This window comes from Cyprinus carpio, chromosome A19 (assembly GCF_018340385.1).
Source record: "Cyprinus carpio isolate SPL01 chromosome A19, ASM1834038v1, whole genome shotgun sequence".
NCBI classification, from domain to species: Eukaryota; Metazoa; Chordata; class Actinopteri; order Cypriniformes; family Cyprinidae; genus Cyprinus; species Cyprinus carpio.
In genome coordinates, this window is record NC_056590.1 from 5450255 (window position 1) to 5466255 (window position 16001).

The following is a 16001-nucleotide window of genomic DNA, read 5'->3' on the forward strand; positions in this document are numbered from 1 at the left end:
GCTCTGTATCACCTCATATTCTCTCCAGTTTATCTGCACCAGGGTTATTGTAAAAAACTGAAACTAAAAACCTAAAATCCTTTTCTTTGTAAAATATAAAAAAACCTTTCACTTTTTTCCTTGGTTTAAGTTGAAGTTTTTAAGTAACTAAAACTTAGATACTTATATAAATATAAGCATTTCAAAAACACAACAGAATTGCTAAAGCTTTAACCAAAATTAAAACTTAAACAAAATATAAAAAATCAAAATGAATGTAAAATATCAGCACCTATTATAGTACATCAATGATCTGCACAAAGCGCTATCTGAACTCTGATCCTCACGACACATGCTGCAATAACTATTTCAGTTTTATCAGCTCATGAGAAAATGTTTGTACTTTCATTCTTATCCAGAAGTTTCAGCACTCTAATATAAATACACAGCTGAGCTAAGATATACACCATCATCCGTGTGTGTGTGTGTGTGTGTGTGTGTGTGTGTGTGTGTGTGTGTGTGTGTGTGTGTGTGTGTGTGTGTGTGTGTGTGTGTGTGTGTGTGTTAACAGCTAATGTTCTCAAACACAGTCCAGAGTTCACACACACACACACACACACTTCTGCAGAAGGTCTGAGTCTGCGCTCAGTTTCTTCTGGCCGTCATCATGGACTTCAAGAGCAAGCAGAAGAAGAAAGTTCTTGTGGTGAGTTGAGACTCTTTTCAGCTCATTATTGGTGAATCAATCTCATAAATCCTCCAATAAGATCCTACTGGATCCACTGAAATTCATATTTTTGAGTTTATTGATTCAGTAGTTCCAGTTTGATGGTGGAGGCACTGACTTCATGAGTGTTTCTGTAGGATCATCTGCGTTCAGTCTGTGGAGGATCAGAGAGATTTCATGAGCTCTAGACGAACGATGATAATGTGACATCACAACACAGTCACAGTAGTTAACGAGCGAGAGAGACTTTCATTCGTCGAAACCACAAACACACACCAGTGGCCTGACAGGCTGGAATTGTTTAAAAGCAGTTTATACTGTATGCACTGTTGAGAACTATTTTACAAACACTGAAAAAGGACAATATTCATATTGAGAGAAAAAAAAATGTTTTTGCGAATATAGTCAAAGCTTAAATGGTACAACACAGTAGGATTTTTTAGAAAGGAAACTTTAAAAGAGAGAGAGAAAAAGATGAACTACATTCTTAAAAATAAAGGTGCTTCACAATGCCATAGAAGAAGCTTTTTGTCTAAATGGTTTCATAAAGAACCGTCAAGAACCTTTTGAAGCACCTTTATTTTTAAGAGTGTAGGGAGAATAAATAAATAAATGCTGTATAATTTGCTGCATTGTGTGAATAATATGTAATCCATAAAGTAATTGAAATCTGATTATGAGCAGTTTAAAATGTGTTATGATCGTTTATTTTTTGGTTTATGTTTGTTTATTTCAGATTGCATGTAATCAGTTACTCAGCTCTGGTAATAGACAAACAAAATACAAAGTCTGGACCTTTTACTGAGCAATTACATTTTTATAGAGCTATGAACATGACGTGTGTGCGTGCGTGCGCGCGCGTGTGTGTGTAGATCTCGGTGCTGCTGGCCGTGTGTGTGGTGGTGATCATTCTGGGTTTGGGTTTGGGTCTCGGTCTCCAGCTGCAGGACTGCAGGAATAAAGGTGAGAAATAAACACACACCAACATCAGCACCTCGTGTTTTAACACAACTAGAGAAATGCTGGCTTGAGAAAGCCTAGCTATAAAGTTTGAAGTGAGCTTGAACTTTGAATATCTTAAGTATAAGTATTAAATACATTTGTATGAGTTACAGTCAGACTTTAGGACTTTATGTCCCACTGTTATGTATGACTGATTGAAGGAAAGCTGTTGACAGTGGCAGATTTTATTGTATAAATTAAAGGCAGTTGGGTTTGATGGGTTCAGTCCTATCTTGATGACAGAGGCCAGAGAGTCGCACACAAGCTCACACATGCACTCAAATCTAGTTTACACGTGCACACACAAGCTCTCTGCCTCTCTCACACACACTCGCACACAAGCTAACACACGAACATGCACTCACTCAAATTTGTTTACACGTGCACACAGACTCACTGATGAAATAAGTTATATTTGTTTATAAGTGAAAATAGAAGATAAGCTAACACACGTCGCACACAAACTTACACATGCACTCAAATTTGTTTACACGTGCACACAGACTCACACATGCACATGCACTCAAATTTAGTTTACACGTGCACACATACTCACACATGCACATGCACTCAAATTTAGTTTACACGTGCACACATACTCACACATGCACATGCACTCAAATTTAGTTTACACGTGCACACATACTCACACATGCACATGCACTCAAATTTAGTTTACACGTGCACACATACTCACACATGCACATGCACTCAAATTTAGTTTACACGTGCACACATACTCACACATGCACATGCACTCAAATTTAGTTTACACGTGCACACATACTCACACATGCACATGCACTCAAATTTAGTTTACACGTGCACATACTTGCTTAAGGCTGTATTGTCTGATCCTTTATCAGTTAATTGTGGAGTATTTTAGGTGCCTTGTTTTTTTTTTTTAAAGATGTGGTTGCTAGGGTATTCTGGGTGGTTGTTTGAGAATTGCTATGCAGTTGCTAGGGTGTACTGGATGGTTTCTAGGGTGTTGTTATAGTGTTGCTATGCTATTGCCAGATATTAAACATGATATTTTGCCTATAGAAAATGATATTGTTAGAACAGTTTTTTGCATTAGGACATTGTTTTGACACTGGTGTGTGTGTGTGTGTGTGTGTGTGTGTGTGTGCGTGTGTGTGTGTGTGTGTGTGTGTCAGACGTGTCGGCGTCCTGCAGGAATCGTTGCTATGAGCCGTTGGATGTGGATTCAGCGTCGTGTCGCTGTGACAGTCAGTGTGTGGAGACTCACAGCTGCTGCTTTGACTACAAGGACATCTGTCTGCTGCCCAGTGAGTGACCATAATGTGTGTTATCTGAACATCTGTGTCCACACTTACAAGTCTGTGCCTTACAGAAGCCGAGTGAGTTTAACAGATACAGTATTTAACTAATGGTTAGACTCAGTTATGATATTAAATGTTTTCTAAATGAAGTTAGTTGTTGAATTACGCACTCTATACAAGCATCTGTTTACTGTCAAAATAAAGCTATATATTCAACCAGCCTGTCCCATACCAGAATATTCAATTGCTGGTGATGTTTGCCGTGACTTTTTTGTTTATTGCAACATTTGTATCAATTTAAGGGCAATTATGAAAAAAAACAAAAACAAAAAAACAATATAGTTTTAAGTTTTACCATTATAATTACAATCATTTTTACAGTGTATGTCTGATATTTGTAATAATTTCCTTTAACTGTACTCACTGTACACTACACAGTGAAAAACTGTAATAGATCATGTAATGTTACAGTAAAATACTGTTCAATTTACAGTTTTTTGAAGTAAAAAATAATCTAATAATTTAGAGATAAAAACTAAACTGACTTTACCTAAGCTCACTATTTATGGCTTTCATTTAAATGTTTCTAAGTTTCTCAGTACATCAGGGTTTTATGTTCCATCTAATGTTGTTAAATGAATGTATATTGCATTATTTCAGTGTTATGTGTGTCAATATTTTAGCATTTACATCAGCTTGTGGAAAAGCTATTTGTATTGAACCTCATGTGTCTTTCGCTTTACCACACGTGTTTTATCCTGGCTATCAATGTATTATAAAGGCAATACAAGTTAATGAAATACACTTTTTTTTCTTTGTTTTTACTGTAAATCTAAGTTCAGTCTGTAAAACCTACCAGATTTTGTAATGTAATGTTCTAGCAACCACAGCTGCTGAATATGACCTAAATTTCAGGGATTTTTAACAGATTCAATAATAACACAAACATGATAATATAAGTCTTATAATAAGAATATGAACTAAAGCAGTTGAGCTGTTGTGTGTAGCTCAGAGCTGGGAGTGCACGGCGCTGCGCTGTGGAGAGAGACGGCTGTCCGGCAGCAGGTGTCACTGTTCTGAGGACTGTATGAGCGCCGGAGACTGCTGCTCCAACTACAACAGCGTCTGTGAGGGTGAGTCCGGCCTGCAGCGGGCGTCAGCTGCTGTGCTTCACACTGATAAAGCACACACACATTCTGTTCGAACTACACAGACAGCGACACCCTAAAAAATGAGCTTGTAATTAAAGCATAGATTATTGGAGTGCATGTTTTACAGCTGTTTCAGTTTTTCTACTCCCAAAACTCATGTTTTTAACTTTCAGTATTCCCAATATTCCTCTGTGTGTGTGTGTGCGTGTGTGTGTGTGTGTGTGTGTGTGTGTGTGTGTGTGTGTGTGTGTGTGTGATGCAGGAGACACAGAGTGGGTTCAGGATGAGTGTGTGGACATGAGCACTGCCAAATGCCCTGCCAGGTAACACACACACACACACACACACACACACACACACACACACATTCTCACATATGTGGTTAACAGGGACTCTCCACATGCTAACCCAGTATTATCCGCGGGTTCTTTGCTATTTCCTGCATGTATGTTCCAGCCGCTGGATAGATGAGTCAGACCAAGACTGCTGTGCTTCGAACGCAATGTTTATTTTCCAACATTTTCATTAGCTGTGTCTCTGCCTCATTCCACCGACTACCTTGTGTGTCTCTTTCCTTCCCACTGTCTTCTCTGTATCTGTACTGTATCTCGCGTATAATCTACTTTATTTAAACCTATCCATTTCGATTCTTACAGGCATAATGGTTTTTATACTATTATCATCCTACACCAACCTTACACCTAAACCTACCCCTTACAGAAAACTACTGGCAATTTTTTCATTTCATAAAACACCATTTAGTATGTTTTTTAGTGAACTGCACTGAATTCAGTTACTGATGAAGAAAAGTCAATTAAAACTCATAAAGTCCGAGAGAAATTAAGTAGATGAGAAAAAGATGACGTGAGAAGATGCGTTACAGTATATCAGAGTTCACTCACTGCATTCTTTGAGCAAAGACTGGAATATACAGCATGACTTCAGCCTGTGTATTATAAACGAATCACTACACCACTGAATCAATCATGAATGAATCACTACACCACTGAATCAATCATGAATGAATCATTTATGGCTTGATCAACGCACCACTGAATCAATCATGAATGAATCACTGCACCACTGAATCAATCATGAATGAATCACTGCACCACTGAATCAATCATGAATGAATCACTGCACCACTGAATCAATCATGACTGAATCAATCATGAATGAATCACTACACCCACTGAATCAATCATGAATGAATCACCGCACCACTGAATCAATCATGAATCACCCGCACCACTGAATCAATCATGACTGAATCACCGCACCACTGAATCAATCATGAATGAATCACCGCACCACTGAATCAATCATGATGAATCACCGCACACCACTGAATCAATCATGAATGAATCACTGAACTGAATCAATCATGATGAATCACCTACACCACTGAATCAATCATGAATGAATCACGCACCACTGAATCAATCATGAATGAATCACCGCACCACTGAAATCAATCATGAATGAATCACACACTGAATCCATCATGACTGATCACCGCACCACTGAATCAATCACTGAATCACGCACCACTGAATCAATCATGAATGCAATCATGACTGACTGCACCACTGAATCAATCATGAATGAATCACTGCACCACTGAATCAATCACATGAATGAATCACCGCACCACCACTGAATCAATCATGAATGAATCACTACACCACTGAATCAATCATGAATGAATCACTACACCACTGAATCAATCATGAATGAATCACTACACCACTGAATCAATCATGAATGAATCACTACACCAATAAACAGGTGGGTAGAGTATCCAAAAACTGTCCTGACTTTGGGAAAAGTAAAAGTGATCATCTTAATAGTTACTTCAGTAAGAATAAAAATATCCTTAAAGTTACTAGTTACTTTGGATCTTCAGATTTGGTTTCAGCTGACTGTACTAGGTTCATGGCCACTTCATGACGCTCTTTATGTTCTCTGTGTTCTTCAGTTTTCTGTTATGAAAGAGAAACCGCTTCAGATGATTGAATGTGTGCAGGGGACTTAACAAATGATTCAAACTGATTCGCAAACCAATTCAGACCATTTTGTCAACTTGTTAAATCAAGGCCTTGAACAGAATCGGCTCAAAAAGAGCGTTTCATTCGTGAATGGGGCATCACTCATTCCCCAGAAAATGCGCTTGGAATAAACTACACATTTCTAAACACACGTTGCGTTAAAATTCAAGGGCGTAGCTTTGATTTTGGCATTGGTGGGAACATGTCAAAGCATCTCTAATAAACTCTACACCCCTGAAAATCATAACATAACGATGTCTGACTTTGGAAACTATAGTTCTTAAATATGAAGAGGTCAAACAACTGATTCATGAGTTCATCCAACTTTCACCAAAAGCTTATGGACGTGATTATAAGAAATAAGAAATGAGAAGTACTCCTGATCTGAATCAAATGATTGGTGATACACAAAGTCCCTATTAAATGATTCGTGAACCCACACCGAAGTGCCGATCTGAATCAAATGATTCGAGAACCCGCACCGAAGTGTCCATCTGAATCAAATGATTTGCGAACCCGCACTGAAGTGCCGATCTGAATCAAATGATTCGCGAACCCGCAAATCAAATGATTTGCGAACCCGCGCTGAAGTACCGATCTGAATCAAATGATTCGCGAACCCGCACCGAAGTGTCCATCTGAATCAAATGATTTGCGAACCCGCACTGAAGTGCCGATCTGAATCAAATCGCGCGAACCCACACTGAAGTGTTCGATCTGAATCAAATGATTCACGAACCCGCGCTGAAAGTAGATCTCCGATCTGAAAATGATTCGCTAACCCGCAACCCTGAAGTGTCCATCTGAATCCACCCTGAATCAAATGATCGCGAACCCGAAACCCGCAAATCAAATGATTCGCGAACAAATCCGACGTGTCATCTGAAATGATCTTCACGAACCCGCGCTGAAGTACCGAATCTGAATCAAATGATTCGCGAACCCAAATGATTCGCGAACCGAAGTGTCCATCTGAATCAAATGATTTGCGAACCCGCACTGAAGTGCCGATCTGAATCAAATGATTCGCGAACCCGCAAATCAAATGATTCACGAACCCGCGCTGAAGTACCGATCTGAATCAAATGATTCGCGAACCCGCACTGAAGTGCCGATCTGAATCAAATGATTCGCGAACCCGCACTGAAGTGCCGATCTGAATCAAATGATTCGCGAACCCGCACTGAAGTGCCGATCTGAATCAAATGATTCGCGAACCCGCAAATCAAATGATTCGCGAACCCACACTGAAGTGTCCATCTGAATCAAATGATTCGCGAACCCGCACTGAAGTGCCGATCTGAATCAAATGATTCGCAAACCCGCGCTGAAGTGCCGATCTGAATCAAATGATTCGCGAACCCAACTGAAGTGCCGATCTGAATCAAATGATTTTCGCACCGAACCCGCAAAATCAAATGATTCGCGAACCCACACTGAAGTGTCCATCTGAATCAAATGATTCGCGAACCCACACTGAAGTGTCCATCTGAATCAAATGATTCGCAAATCCGCACAGAATTGCCGATCTGAATCAAATGATTCGCGAACCCGCAAATCAAATGATTCGCGAACCCACACTGAAGTGTCCATCTGAATCAAATGATTCGCGAACCCACACTGAAGTGTCCATCTGTGTAGGTTGGTTTTAGAAATCAAATGATTAGGTGACGATCTGTGTAGTGTGGTTTTTGATATGATGTTTAATTGCAGCGCTTTGAAGCGATAAAACATTTTGCGACACAGTGGTTTAGTTGATTCTGAGTTTCGAAAAGCTCTGTTTGACATCACTACGTGCTTTTTAAAATAATTTCATGCGATGTCTAAATTCATAAATTAATGGCTCTTTTGATCTGGTTTTTGCTAGTGATCATGAAGATAAAGAGGGTGAACTTGATAATTTGGCTGAACTGTGCTTGTGTGTTTGAAACACTTCTGCTCTTATCTGTTCTCACTCCACACATCTATTAAATGTGCACAGAGTATTTCTTTAACTTCTCAGGTATCAATGGTGTGACCGATTTTAGATGCGGGCGAAATTACAACAACAGTGTTACATACACATATTTAATTGTTTGATCAAAATTACTGCTAGGGATGATTTAGTATAGATAATGATTTATATATTTGTAGAGACATAAAGTTCCAACTAAATTCTGGCTGGTAGATTACTATAATTACCCAATTAATGCAGCCTAAAAATCCTTTAACAGATTGAGATATAGCAGCACTCAAAGCGCTTTACATTGTCAGGGGGTATCTCCTCACCCACCACCATTACTGATAGATTTCTTTGACTTTCTCAAGAATCTTTGACCCAGACAGAGACATACAGTGTATGTTGTTGTGAGGAGGAAAAGAAACACTAATTCAATAATGAAAATCCTGTCATCGTTTACTCATCCTCATGCTGTTCCAAACCTGTATGGGCCTGTTGACCACAAAAGATAATATTCTGAAGAATATTGGTTACTAACCTGCATGATGATGGTAGTGCTTTTAAAAATACAGATTGTGTCAAAGCACTTTACAGTATTAAATAGGAAAATAGTGCGTCAATAATGCAAAATACATATACTGAAAAAAAAAAAAAATGTATAGCCTGAATGCACTGTAAGTCGCTTTGGATAAATGCGTCTGCTAAATGCATAAATGTAAATGTAAAACAACAATAGTTGTAACATGGAGACAGTAGAGTTAGGATCCATGAGCAGCTTTATTAATTCAGGATGCAGGTCATACAGGCATAAATCAGTAATTGGCGTCAGATGCAACAAAGGCTGGGCAGATTCGTAAACAGAGTTCATGATCAGGGTCGAGGCAGGCAGCAGACAAACAATAGCATAAATCCACAAGGCAGGCAGGGTCAGAATAGGTAGGAAGCAATCAATCGTAAACGGGGAAACAGTCCAGGTAATCAGACACAGGGAAACCGCTCAGAAATATATCCAGGGCAAAACAAGACTTCGCAATGAGAGCAGGGAAGGCACAGTTTAAATAGGCCGAGTAATGGGAACCACCTGTGCAGGTAATTGTGGGAAATGAAGTCCGAAGAGATTTATTAGTACTCCGGTGATGGTTCCCTCTGGTGGTGATCGGAGGGAGCCACAGAGGCTGAATTTGTAAACACTGATTTTCAGTTAAAGGCAGTTCATCATTGAATTTAGTGACGTCATCATCCAGCTCAGTTCAGTTTAAATAGTCGACAATAATACTAAATGATAAATAATACTACAATACTAAAATGTTTGGTTACCCACATTCTTCTTTTGTGGATCAGGAGCCTCATACAGGTTTGGAACAACATTAGGGTGAGTAAATGATGACAGGATTCTCATTGTTTGGGTGAACTGTCCTTTTTTAGAAAAATTGAGTATCATTGAGCTCACATCATCTCTGCGGTGTGTGTGTGTGTGTGTGTGTAGTTTTGTTTGTGTTTGTTTGGGTGAACTGTCCTTTTTTTTTTAAGTTGCAGCCACCGGTTTGAGAGCTGAATATCTGCAGTCATGGCACACAGTGGTACCAGTGCTGGACAAGATCAGTGAGTCAAACACACACAAACACACATGTCCATCCTATGTAATCCTCTTTAAAACGCTGTGTGTGTGTGTGTGTGTGTGTGTGTGTGTGTGTGTGTGTGTGTCCAGGACGCTGCGGTACATCAGCACCCTTCATGCAGGCCGTGTTCCCCAGTAAGACGTTCCCTAACCACTACTCCATCGCCACAGTACGTCATGTCACACAAAAATATGCTACCGTTCACCACTAAACAAGTCCTGGTCAGAAGTTTGAGAAATTCCACTTTCTCAGATGTACTTTTTAGAGTGAGTGTACTGTAAATGTCTGTGGTTGCTGAGGTTGTAATTTCACTTCTCCTCCAGAGTTTTTTTGACCTATTTAGCTGCCTCTTGCATCTGAGTCTTTGAGTCTTTCATCATGGAATAAACTAATGAAATGAAGGGCAGGCAAATCACATAAACTGCTGAAACTGGCCATTTTAATTCTGTAAAGCCTGACATTTGAAGTAATAGTCTGAAAAATCAATATTTTTTTAAATTAAACATTTGCATATGTTTTTTTTTTATGTTTTGAATCATATTTGGGATGCAAAGTGGTGGAAAATTTCCAGAAAATGTCTGGAAACTTTCCAGAAGTTTCTGAAAATTCATAACATTTTCCAAAAAAGTTTCCAAAAATCATGTAAAGTTTTGGAAATTGTCCTTTTTGCAACCCTAATCAAGCTTTTATGACTCATATAGTCTGATACAGTGAGAATATGGAGGAAAAACAGCTCAGTTTTATTCAGAGACTCAAAAATATGAATTTGCTCCAGATGCTAAAAAAAAAACCCAAGATGGCGCCAGCGAGTTCGGTCACTCCGCTCAGATTGTGTTTTTATTTACTTTTTTACTTTTTTTTTGCTTTCTCTTTTAACACACATAATGTCTGCACTGATCATTTACGACAAAGAAACACTTTTGGACATTGGACACTGCTTCACTAACCTGTTTCAGGACACTTTATCCTCCAATCCGTAATCCGGTCGGTAAATCCAAAGGTGGTGGAGTGTGTTTCATGATTAACAAGAAATGGTGTGACCCCAGTAATATCTCCACTCTGTCGTGCTTCTTCTCGCCTCATCTGGAACATTTATCCATTATTTGCCGCCCATTCTATCTTCCCCGGGAGTTTTTATCGATCATCGTTACTGCTGTTTACATCCCACCACAAGCAGACACCGGATTGGCTTTGTCTAAGCTCCACGATGCGCTCAGCGGCAACATCAACAAACATCCTGACGCTGCTGTTATCATCGCTGGGGACTTTAACAAAGCCAACCTTCAACCTTGAACTTTTATCAACATGTATCCTGTCCAACCAGAGAACCGAATCCACTGGATCATTGCTACTCTCAGTTTAAGAATGCCTACAAAGCTTGCTCACTACCGGCTTTCAGCAAATCGGACCATCTCGCCATTTTCCTCACACCGGAATATAAACAAAGGCTCGTTCAAGAACCCCCGGTGCAGAGGGTGGTGACGCGCTGGTCCGCCCACTCAGAAGCCATGCTACAGGCGGCTCTTGATGACGTAGATTGGGACATGTTTCGGGCAAGTTCATCTGACGTCAGCAAGTTCACGGATGTAGCATTAAGCTTTTTAAACATGCTAGCCAAGCAAGTAACTGAAACAGTAACTATAAGGACATTCTCTAATCAGAAACCGTGGGTGGACAGAACAATCTGTGCAGCAGTAAACAAACGCACTGCTGCTTACAACGGCAGACTTATGTCGGGAAACATGAGCGAGTACAAAGCATAGTGTTTTGATCTGTGAAGAGAAGTAATGGTGATTAAACTGATAATCATGTGATCGGTTCGGAGGGCCCTAAAGCGAGTGAACGTCAGGAAAGCAGCCAGACCTGAAGGGATTTCTGGCCATGTTCTGAGGTCCTGCATTGATCAACTCGCTGGTTTGTTTACATCCATCTTTAATGAGTCTCTTGCTACCTCAGTGGTCCCCACCTCCTTTATCACCCCAACAGATCCACAGATGATCTCTCACTTTCTGCACTCTTCTCTCACACACGTTGACAGCAATAACAGGAACTATGTAAAGCTGCTATGTATTGACTATAGCTCAGCTTTCAGTACTATAGTCCCCATAAAGCTGGCTTCTAAACTCATAGACCTCGGCCTGAATTCTTCACTCTGCGACTGGATTCTTGATTTCCTCAGCGGCAGACCTCAAGTGGTGAAAGTAGGCCAGTTCACCTCTAACTCCATCACCCTGAATGTAGGAGCTCCACAGGGCTGTGTCCTGAGTCCCCTGCTCTTCTCTCTCTACACACATGACTGCGTGTCTTCCCACAGCTCCACATCTATTATCAAATTTGCTGATGATGGTTCTGGGCCTCATTCACAACAATAATGAGACCGCATACTTGGATGAGGTACAGAAACTTACATCATGGTCCCAGGACAATTGTCTCTCTCTGAATGTGAGCAAAACTAAAGAGCTGATTGTGGACTTCAGGAAGAGACAGCAGCAGCCCTGTACTCCTCTAATGATCAGTGGGACCCCTGTGGAGAGAGTGAGCAGCTTCAAGTACCTCGGTGTAAACATCTCCGAAGACCTGACTTGGACTTCACACATCCATACACAGGTTAATATCCGTCAGCTGAGGAAATTCAGGGTTTCGCCAGCAATCCTGAAAACTTTCTATTCAGGGGCCATAGAAAGTGTATCAAGGACTCAAACCACCCTAGTAACGTTCTTTTCACTTTGCTGCCATCTGGTAAGCGCTTCCGTAGCCTGATAGCAAAAACTGAGAGACTTAGGAGGAGCTTCTTCCCCCAGGCCACCAGGCTCCTAAACTCAAAACCAGCCTCTTAACATCTGCATGTCTCCACTTAATATTCACTTAATCAGTAAGATATTCATCATTCTCTACCTCATATTGACAAACTCACAGTGTCAAAACCTGTTTGCACATTTGCCTCTTGTACATTCCTGTGTATCTTAATATTTAAGACTACAGTATACTTTCATGCACATTATTTTCTATTCTGTATTTAATTCTACAGTATACATCTTTTTTTATATTTTATTCTTATATTTTTATTTTTTACCTTTCTTTAATTTTTTCATACCTATATTTATGTATATTTTCATCTGTGTTGTATTCTTTAATAATTGCACTGTCCATGGAGCGGACCTGACTCACATTTCACTGCTGGTTATATATGCTCTATATTAATAATATAATAATATTAATATTTTGAATATAAAAATTTTGAATCTTGAATCTTGCTGATATTCTGATGCTTGTAATGTAAATCAATGAGATCTTTATAACAGTAGTAGTAATCAGGTTAAGCTGAGCTGCTTCAGTCCAGTAAGTGTTCATCTGGAAATATTACTGCAGTTATTCTGAGCTTTACTTGATAAAAATCAGTCAAGATTTGACAGCAGAAAGACACGTGAAGCTCCGTGTGACTCCTTCTATGGCCACTTTGAAAGCAATCTGAGCAGCGCTGGAGAAAACACTCTAAACTATCAATCAGACGTCAGAAGACATGCAGGAAATTGAGTGTGAGACAGGTTTAACAGCATCATGTTGATCATTTGTTGATGAAGAGACTAGTTTTTGTAAGGTGTTTTGGATAAAAGCTTGTGTATGTGCAGGAAGTGATGTAAACTGTGGTCTTGTTCAGGGTCTGTACGCTGAGTCACACGGGCTGGTGGATAATAACATGTACGACCCAGTGTTCGACGCCTCCTTCAGTCTGTCCAACAGTGAGAAAAACAATCCCAGATGGTACCAGGGACAACCGGTAAACACACAAACACATACACACACACACACACACATCCGAGGCCCTGACGTCCTGAACTAACCTTTCACCTTTGACCTCAGATCTGGAACACAGCCATGTATCAGGGGCTGAAGGCCGGAACCTTCTTCTGGCCGGGATCTGATGTGGCCATAAACGGGAGTTTCCCAGATATCTACATGAATTACGATGGGTCAGTTTACCTCACACACACATCACATTGTGTTAAGGAGTGTGTGGTGAGTGTGGTTTGTGCGTCAGATTCATTCCTGATAGTGTAAACAGAGTGAAGTATCGTCACGACCGCAGCTCTTTAACGCAATGCTTCTCATCTCAAGTAAATAAGCTGTATTCGCAATGGAGATGGTTTCAGGTTGTGCCTGTTTTCGCTTAATCACTGTTTATAAACCTCTGCTGTTTAAAATCTGACCCTACACTGAGTTTGGGTCTCCTGTGCATTCGTTTAATTCAGATTTAGGTAGAAACTGTGTGGTTTTGTTTAATGTAGTTGATGTGTTTGTTTTCTCCTTGAAGCTCAGGAAAAGAGCCATAGAAATTCAAATGATTACTATTAGGAGTAGTAGTCTTTGTTTTATTCTTATTTTTATTACTAGTATTAGTATTGTTAATGTTAGTTTTGAATTAATATTTGTATTATTTGTATTCATGTAAATATTATTATTACTTTAGTATTTAGTATTTTAAGTAATAGTATTAATATTAGGGGGCAGCTGTGGCCTAATGGTTAGAGAGTTGGACTTGTAACCTGTAGGTTTTATTTTTGAGTCTCGGTTCTGGCAGGAGTTGTAGGTGGGAGGGAGTGAATGAACAGCGCTCTCTTCCACTCTCAATACTCATGACTGAAGTGCCCTTGAGCAAGGCACTGAACCCCCAGTTTCTCCCCGGGTGCTGGATATAGCTGCCCACTGCTCCGGGTGTGTGTTCACAGTGTGTGTGTGTTCACTGCTGTGTGTGTGCACTTGGATGGGTTAAATGCAGAGCACCATTCTGAGTATGGGTTACCCTACTTGGCAAATGTCACGACTTTCACTTCACTTTTCACTTTCAATATTAATAGTATTAGTATTAGTATTTTAATAGTATTATTATTAGTAGTAGTTTTATTAGTAGTAATAGTATAAATTATAGTATAGTATAATTTTAGTATTAGTATTATTTGTAGTACTAGTTTTATTGTTCATTTTATAAGTAGTTGTAATAGTAATAATATAAATTTTGATTTTAGTATCATTATACATATTTGTATTACTATTATTATTTCTATTAGTTTTATTATTAGTATTTGCATTACTGCGCAGTATTATTCTTAGTTTTAGTTTTAATGCTAGTATTATTATTAGTAGTATTAGTTTTATTCATATTAGTTTTATTTTTTTGTATTATTATTATTTGTATTAGTATTATTACTATTGTTATTATTAATAGTATAAGCAGTAGTATTAATTTAAGTTTTAATATTGACATTAGTTTTATTAGTAGTATTCCTATTAGTATTTATTTTATTTTTAGTATTAGTTTTAGTACTTTTATTAGTAGCATTAGTGTTGTATTAATATCATATATTTTATTTTTAGTACTATTATTTGTAATGGTATAGTAGTAGTACTATTATCTTTTATATTAGTATAAGTTTTATTATTAGTGTTATTAATATTGGTTTTTGTGTTTTGTAATATTAATAGTTGTAGTAGTAATGGGTTACAGTGGGGAAAATATTTATTTGATCCCCTGCTGATTTTTGTAAGTTTGCCCACTTACAAAGAAATGAAAGGTCTGTTATCTTCATGGTAGGTTTATTTTAACAGATAGAGACAGAATACCAACCAAAAACACATTATATAAAGGGTAGAAATTGATTAGCATTTCAGTGAAATAATATCCTCTACCAACCAGCAAGAATTCTGGCTCGCACAGATTGGTTATGTGTCCATGTGAAACACAGACTAGTTCTGTCACTTTAAGAAGTTACTCCTAATGTCAGCTCGTTAGGTGTATAAGACACCTGTCCACACAATCTGTGTCTTCCGTTCCAACCTCTCCACCACCAGCAAGAACAAAGAGCTGTCAAAGGATGTCAGAGACAAGATTCTAGATCTGCACAAGGCTGGAATGGGCCACAAGACCATCAGCAAGAAGCTTGGTGAGAAGGAGACAGCTGTTGGCGTGATTATTCGGAAATGGAAGAAATACAAAACTACCATCAATCAGGCTCGGTCTGGAGCTCCGTGTAAGATCTCACCTCATGGGGGAAGGATGATCATGAGAAAGGTGAGAGATCAGCCCAGAACTACACGGGAGGAGCTTGTTAATGATCTTAAAGGGTTAGTTCACCCAAAAATGAAAATTCTCTCATTAATTACTAACCCTCATGTTGTTTCAAAACCGTAAGACCTTCGTTCATCTTCAGAACACAAGTCAAGATGTTTTTGATGGAATCTGAGAGCTGTCTGT

The 16001-nt window shown here is 39.1% G+C and overlaps 1 protein-coding gene across 1 annotated transcript in view; it reads left to right on the forward strand.

Annotated features, from left to right (window-relative positions):
- The first annotated feature begins 529 nt into the window (after window positions 1–529).
- LOC109073409 (venom phosphodiesterase CdcPDE) overlaps window positions 530–16001 on the forward strand; it is a 35619-nt gene continuing 20147 nt past the window's right edge. Inside the window, exons 1-10 of the mRNA XM_042775893.1 lie at window positions 530–685; window positions 1579–1669; window positions 2869–3000; window positions 4002–4127; window positions 4408–4468; window positions 4802–4809; window positions 9663–9734; window positions 9841–9920; window positions 13410–13529; window positions 13613–13722. Of these exons, the coding sequence (XP_042631827.1) occupies window positions 647–685; window positions 1579–1669; window positions 2869–3000; window positions 4002–4127; window positions 4408–4468; window positions 4802–4809; window positions 9663–9734; window positions 9841–9920; window positions 13410–13529; window positions 13613–13722 (839 nt within the window). The 5' untranslated portion in view covers window positions 530–646. The remainder of the gene's footprint in view (window positions 686–1578; window positions 1670–2868; window positions 3001–4001; window positions 4128–4407; window positions 4469–4801; window positions 4810–9662; window positions 9735–9840; window positions 9921–13409; window positions 13530–13612; window positions 13723–16001) is intronic.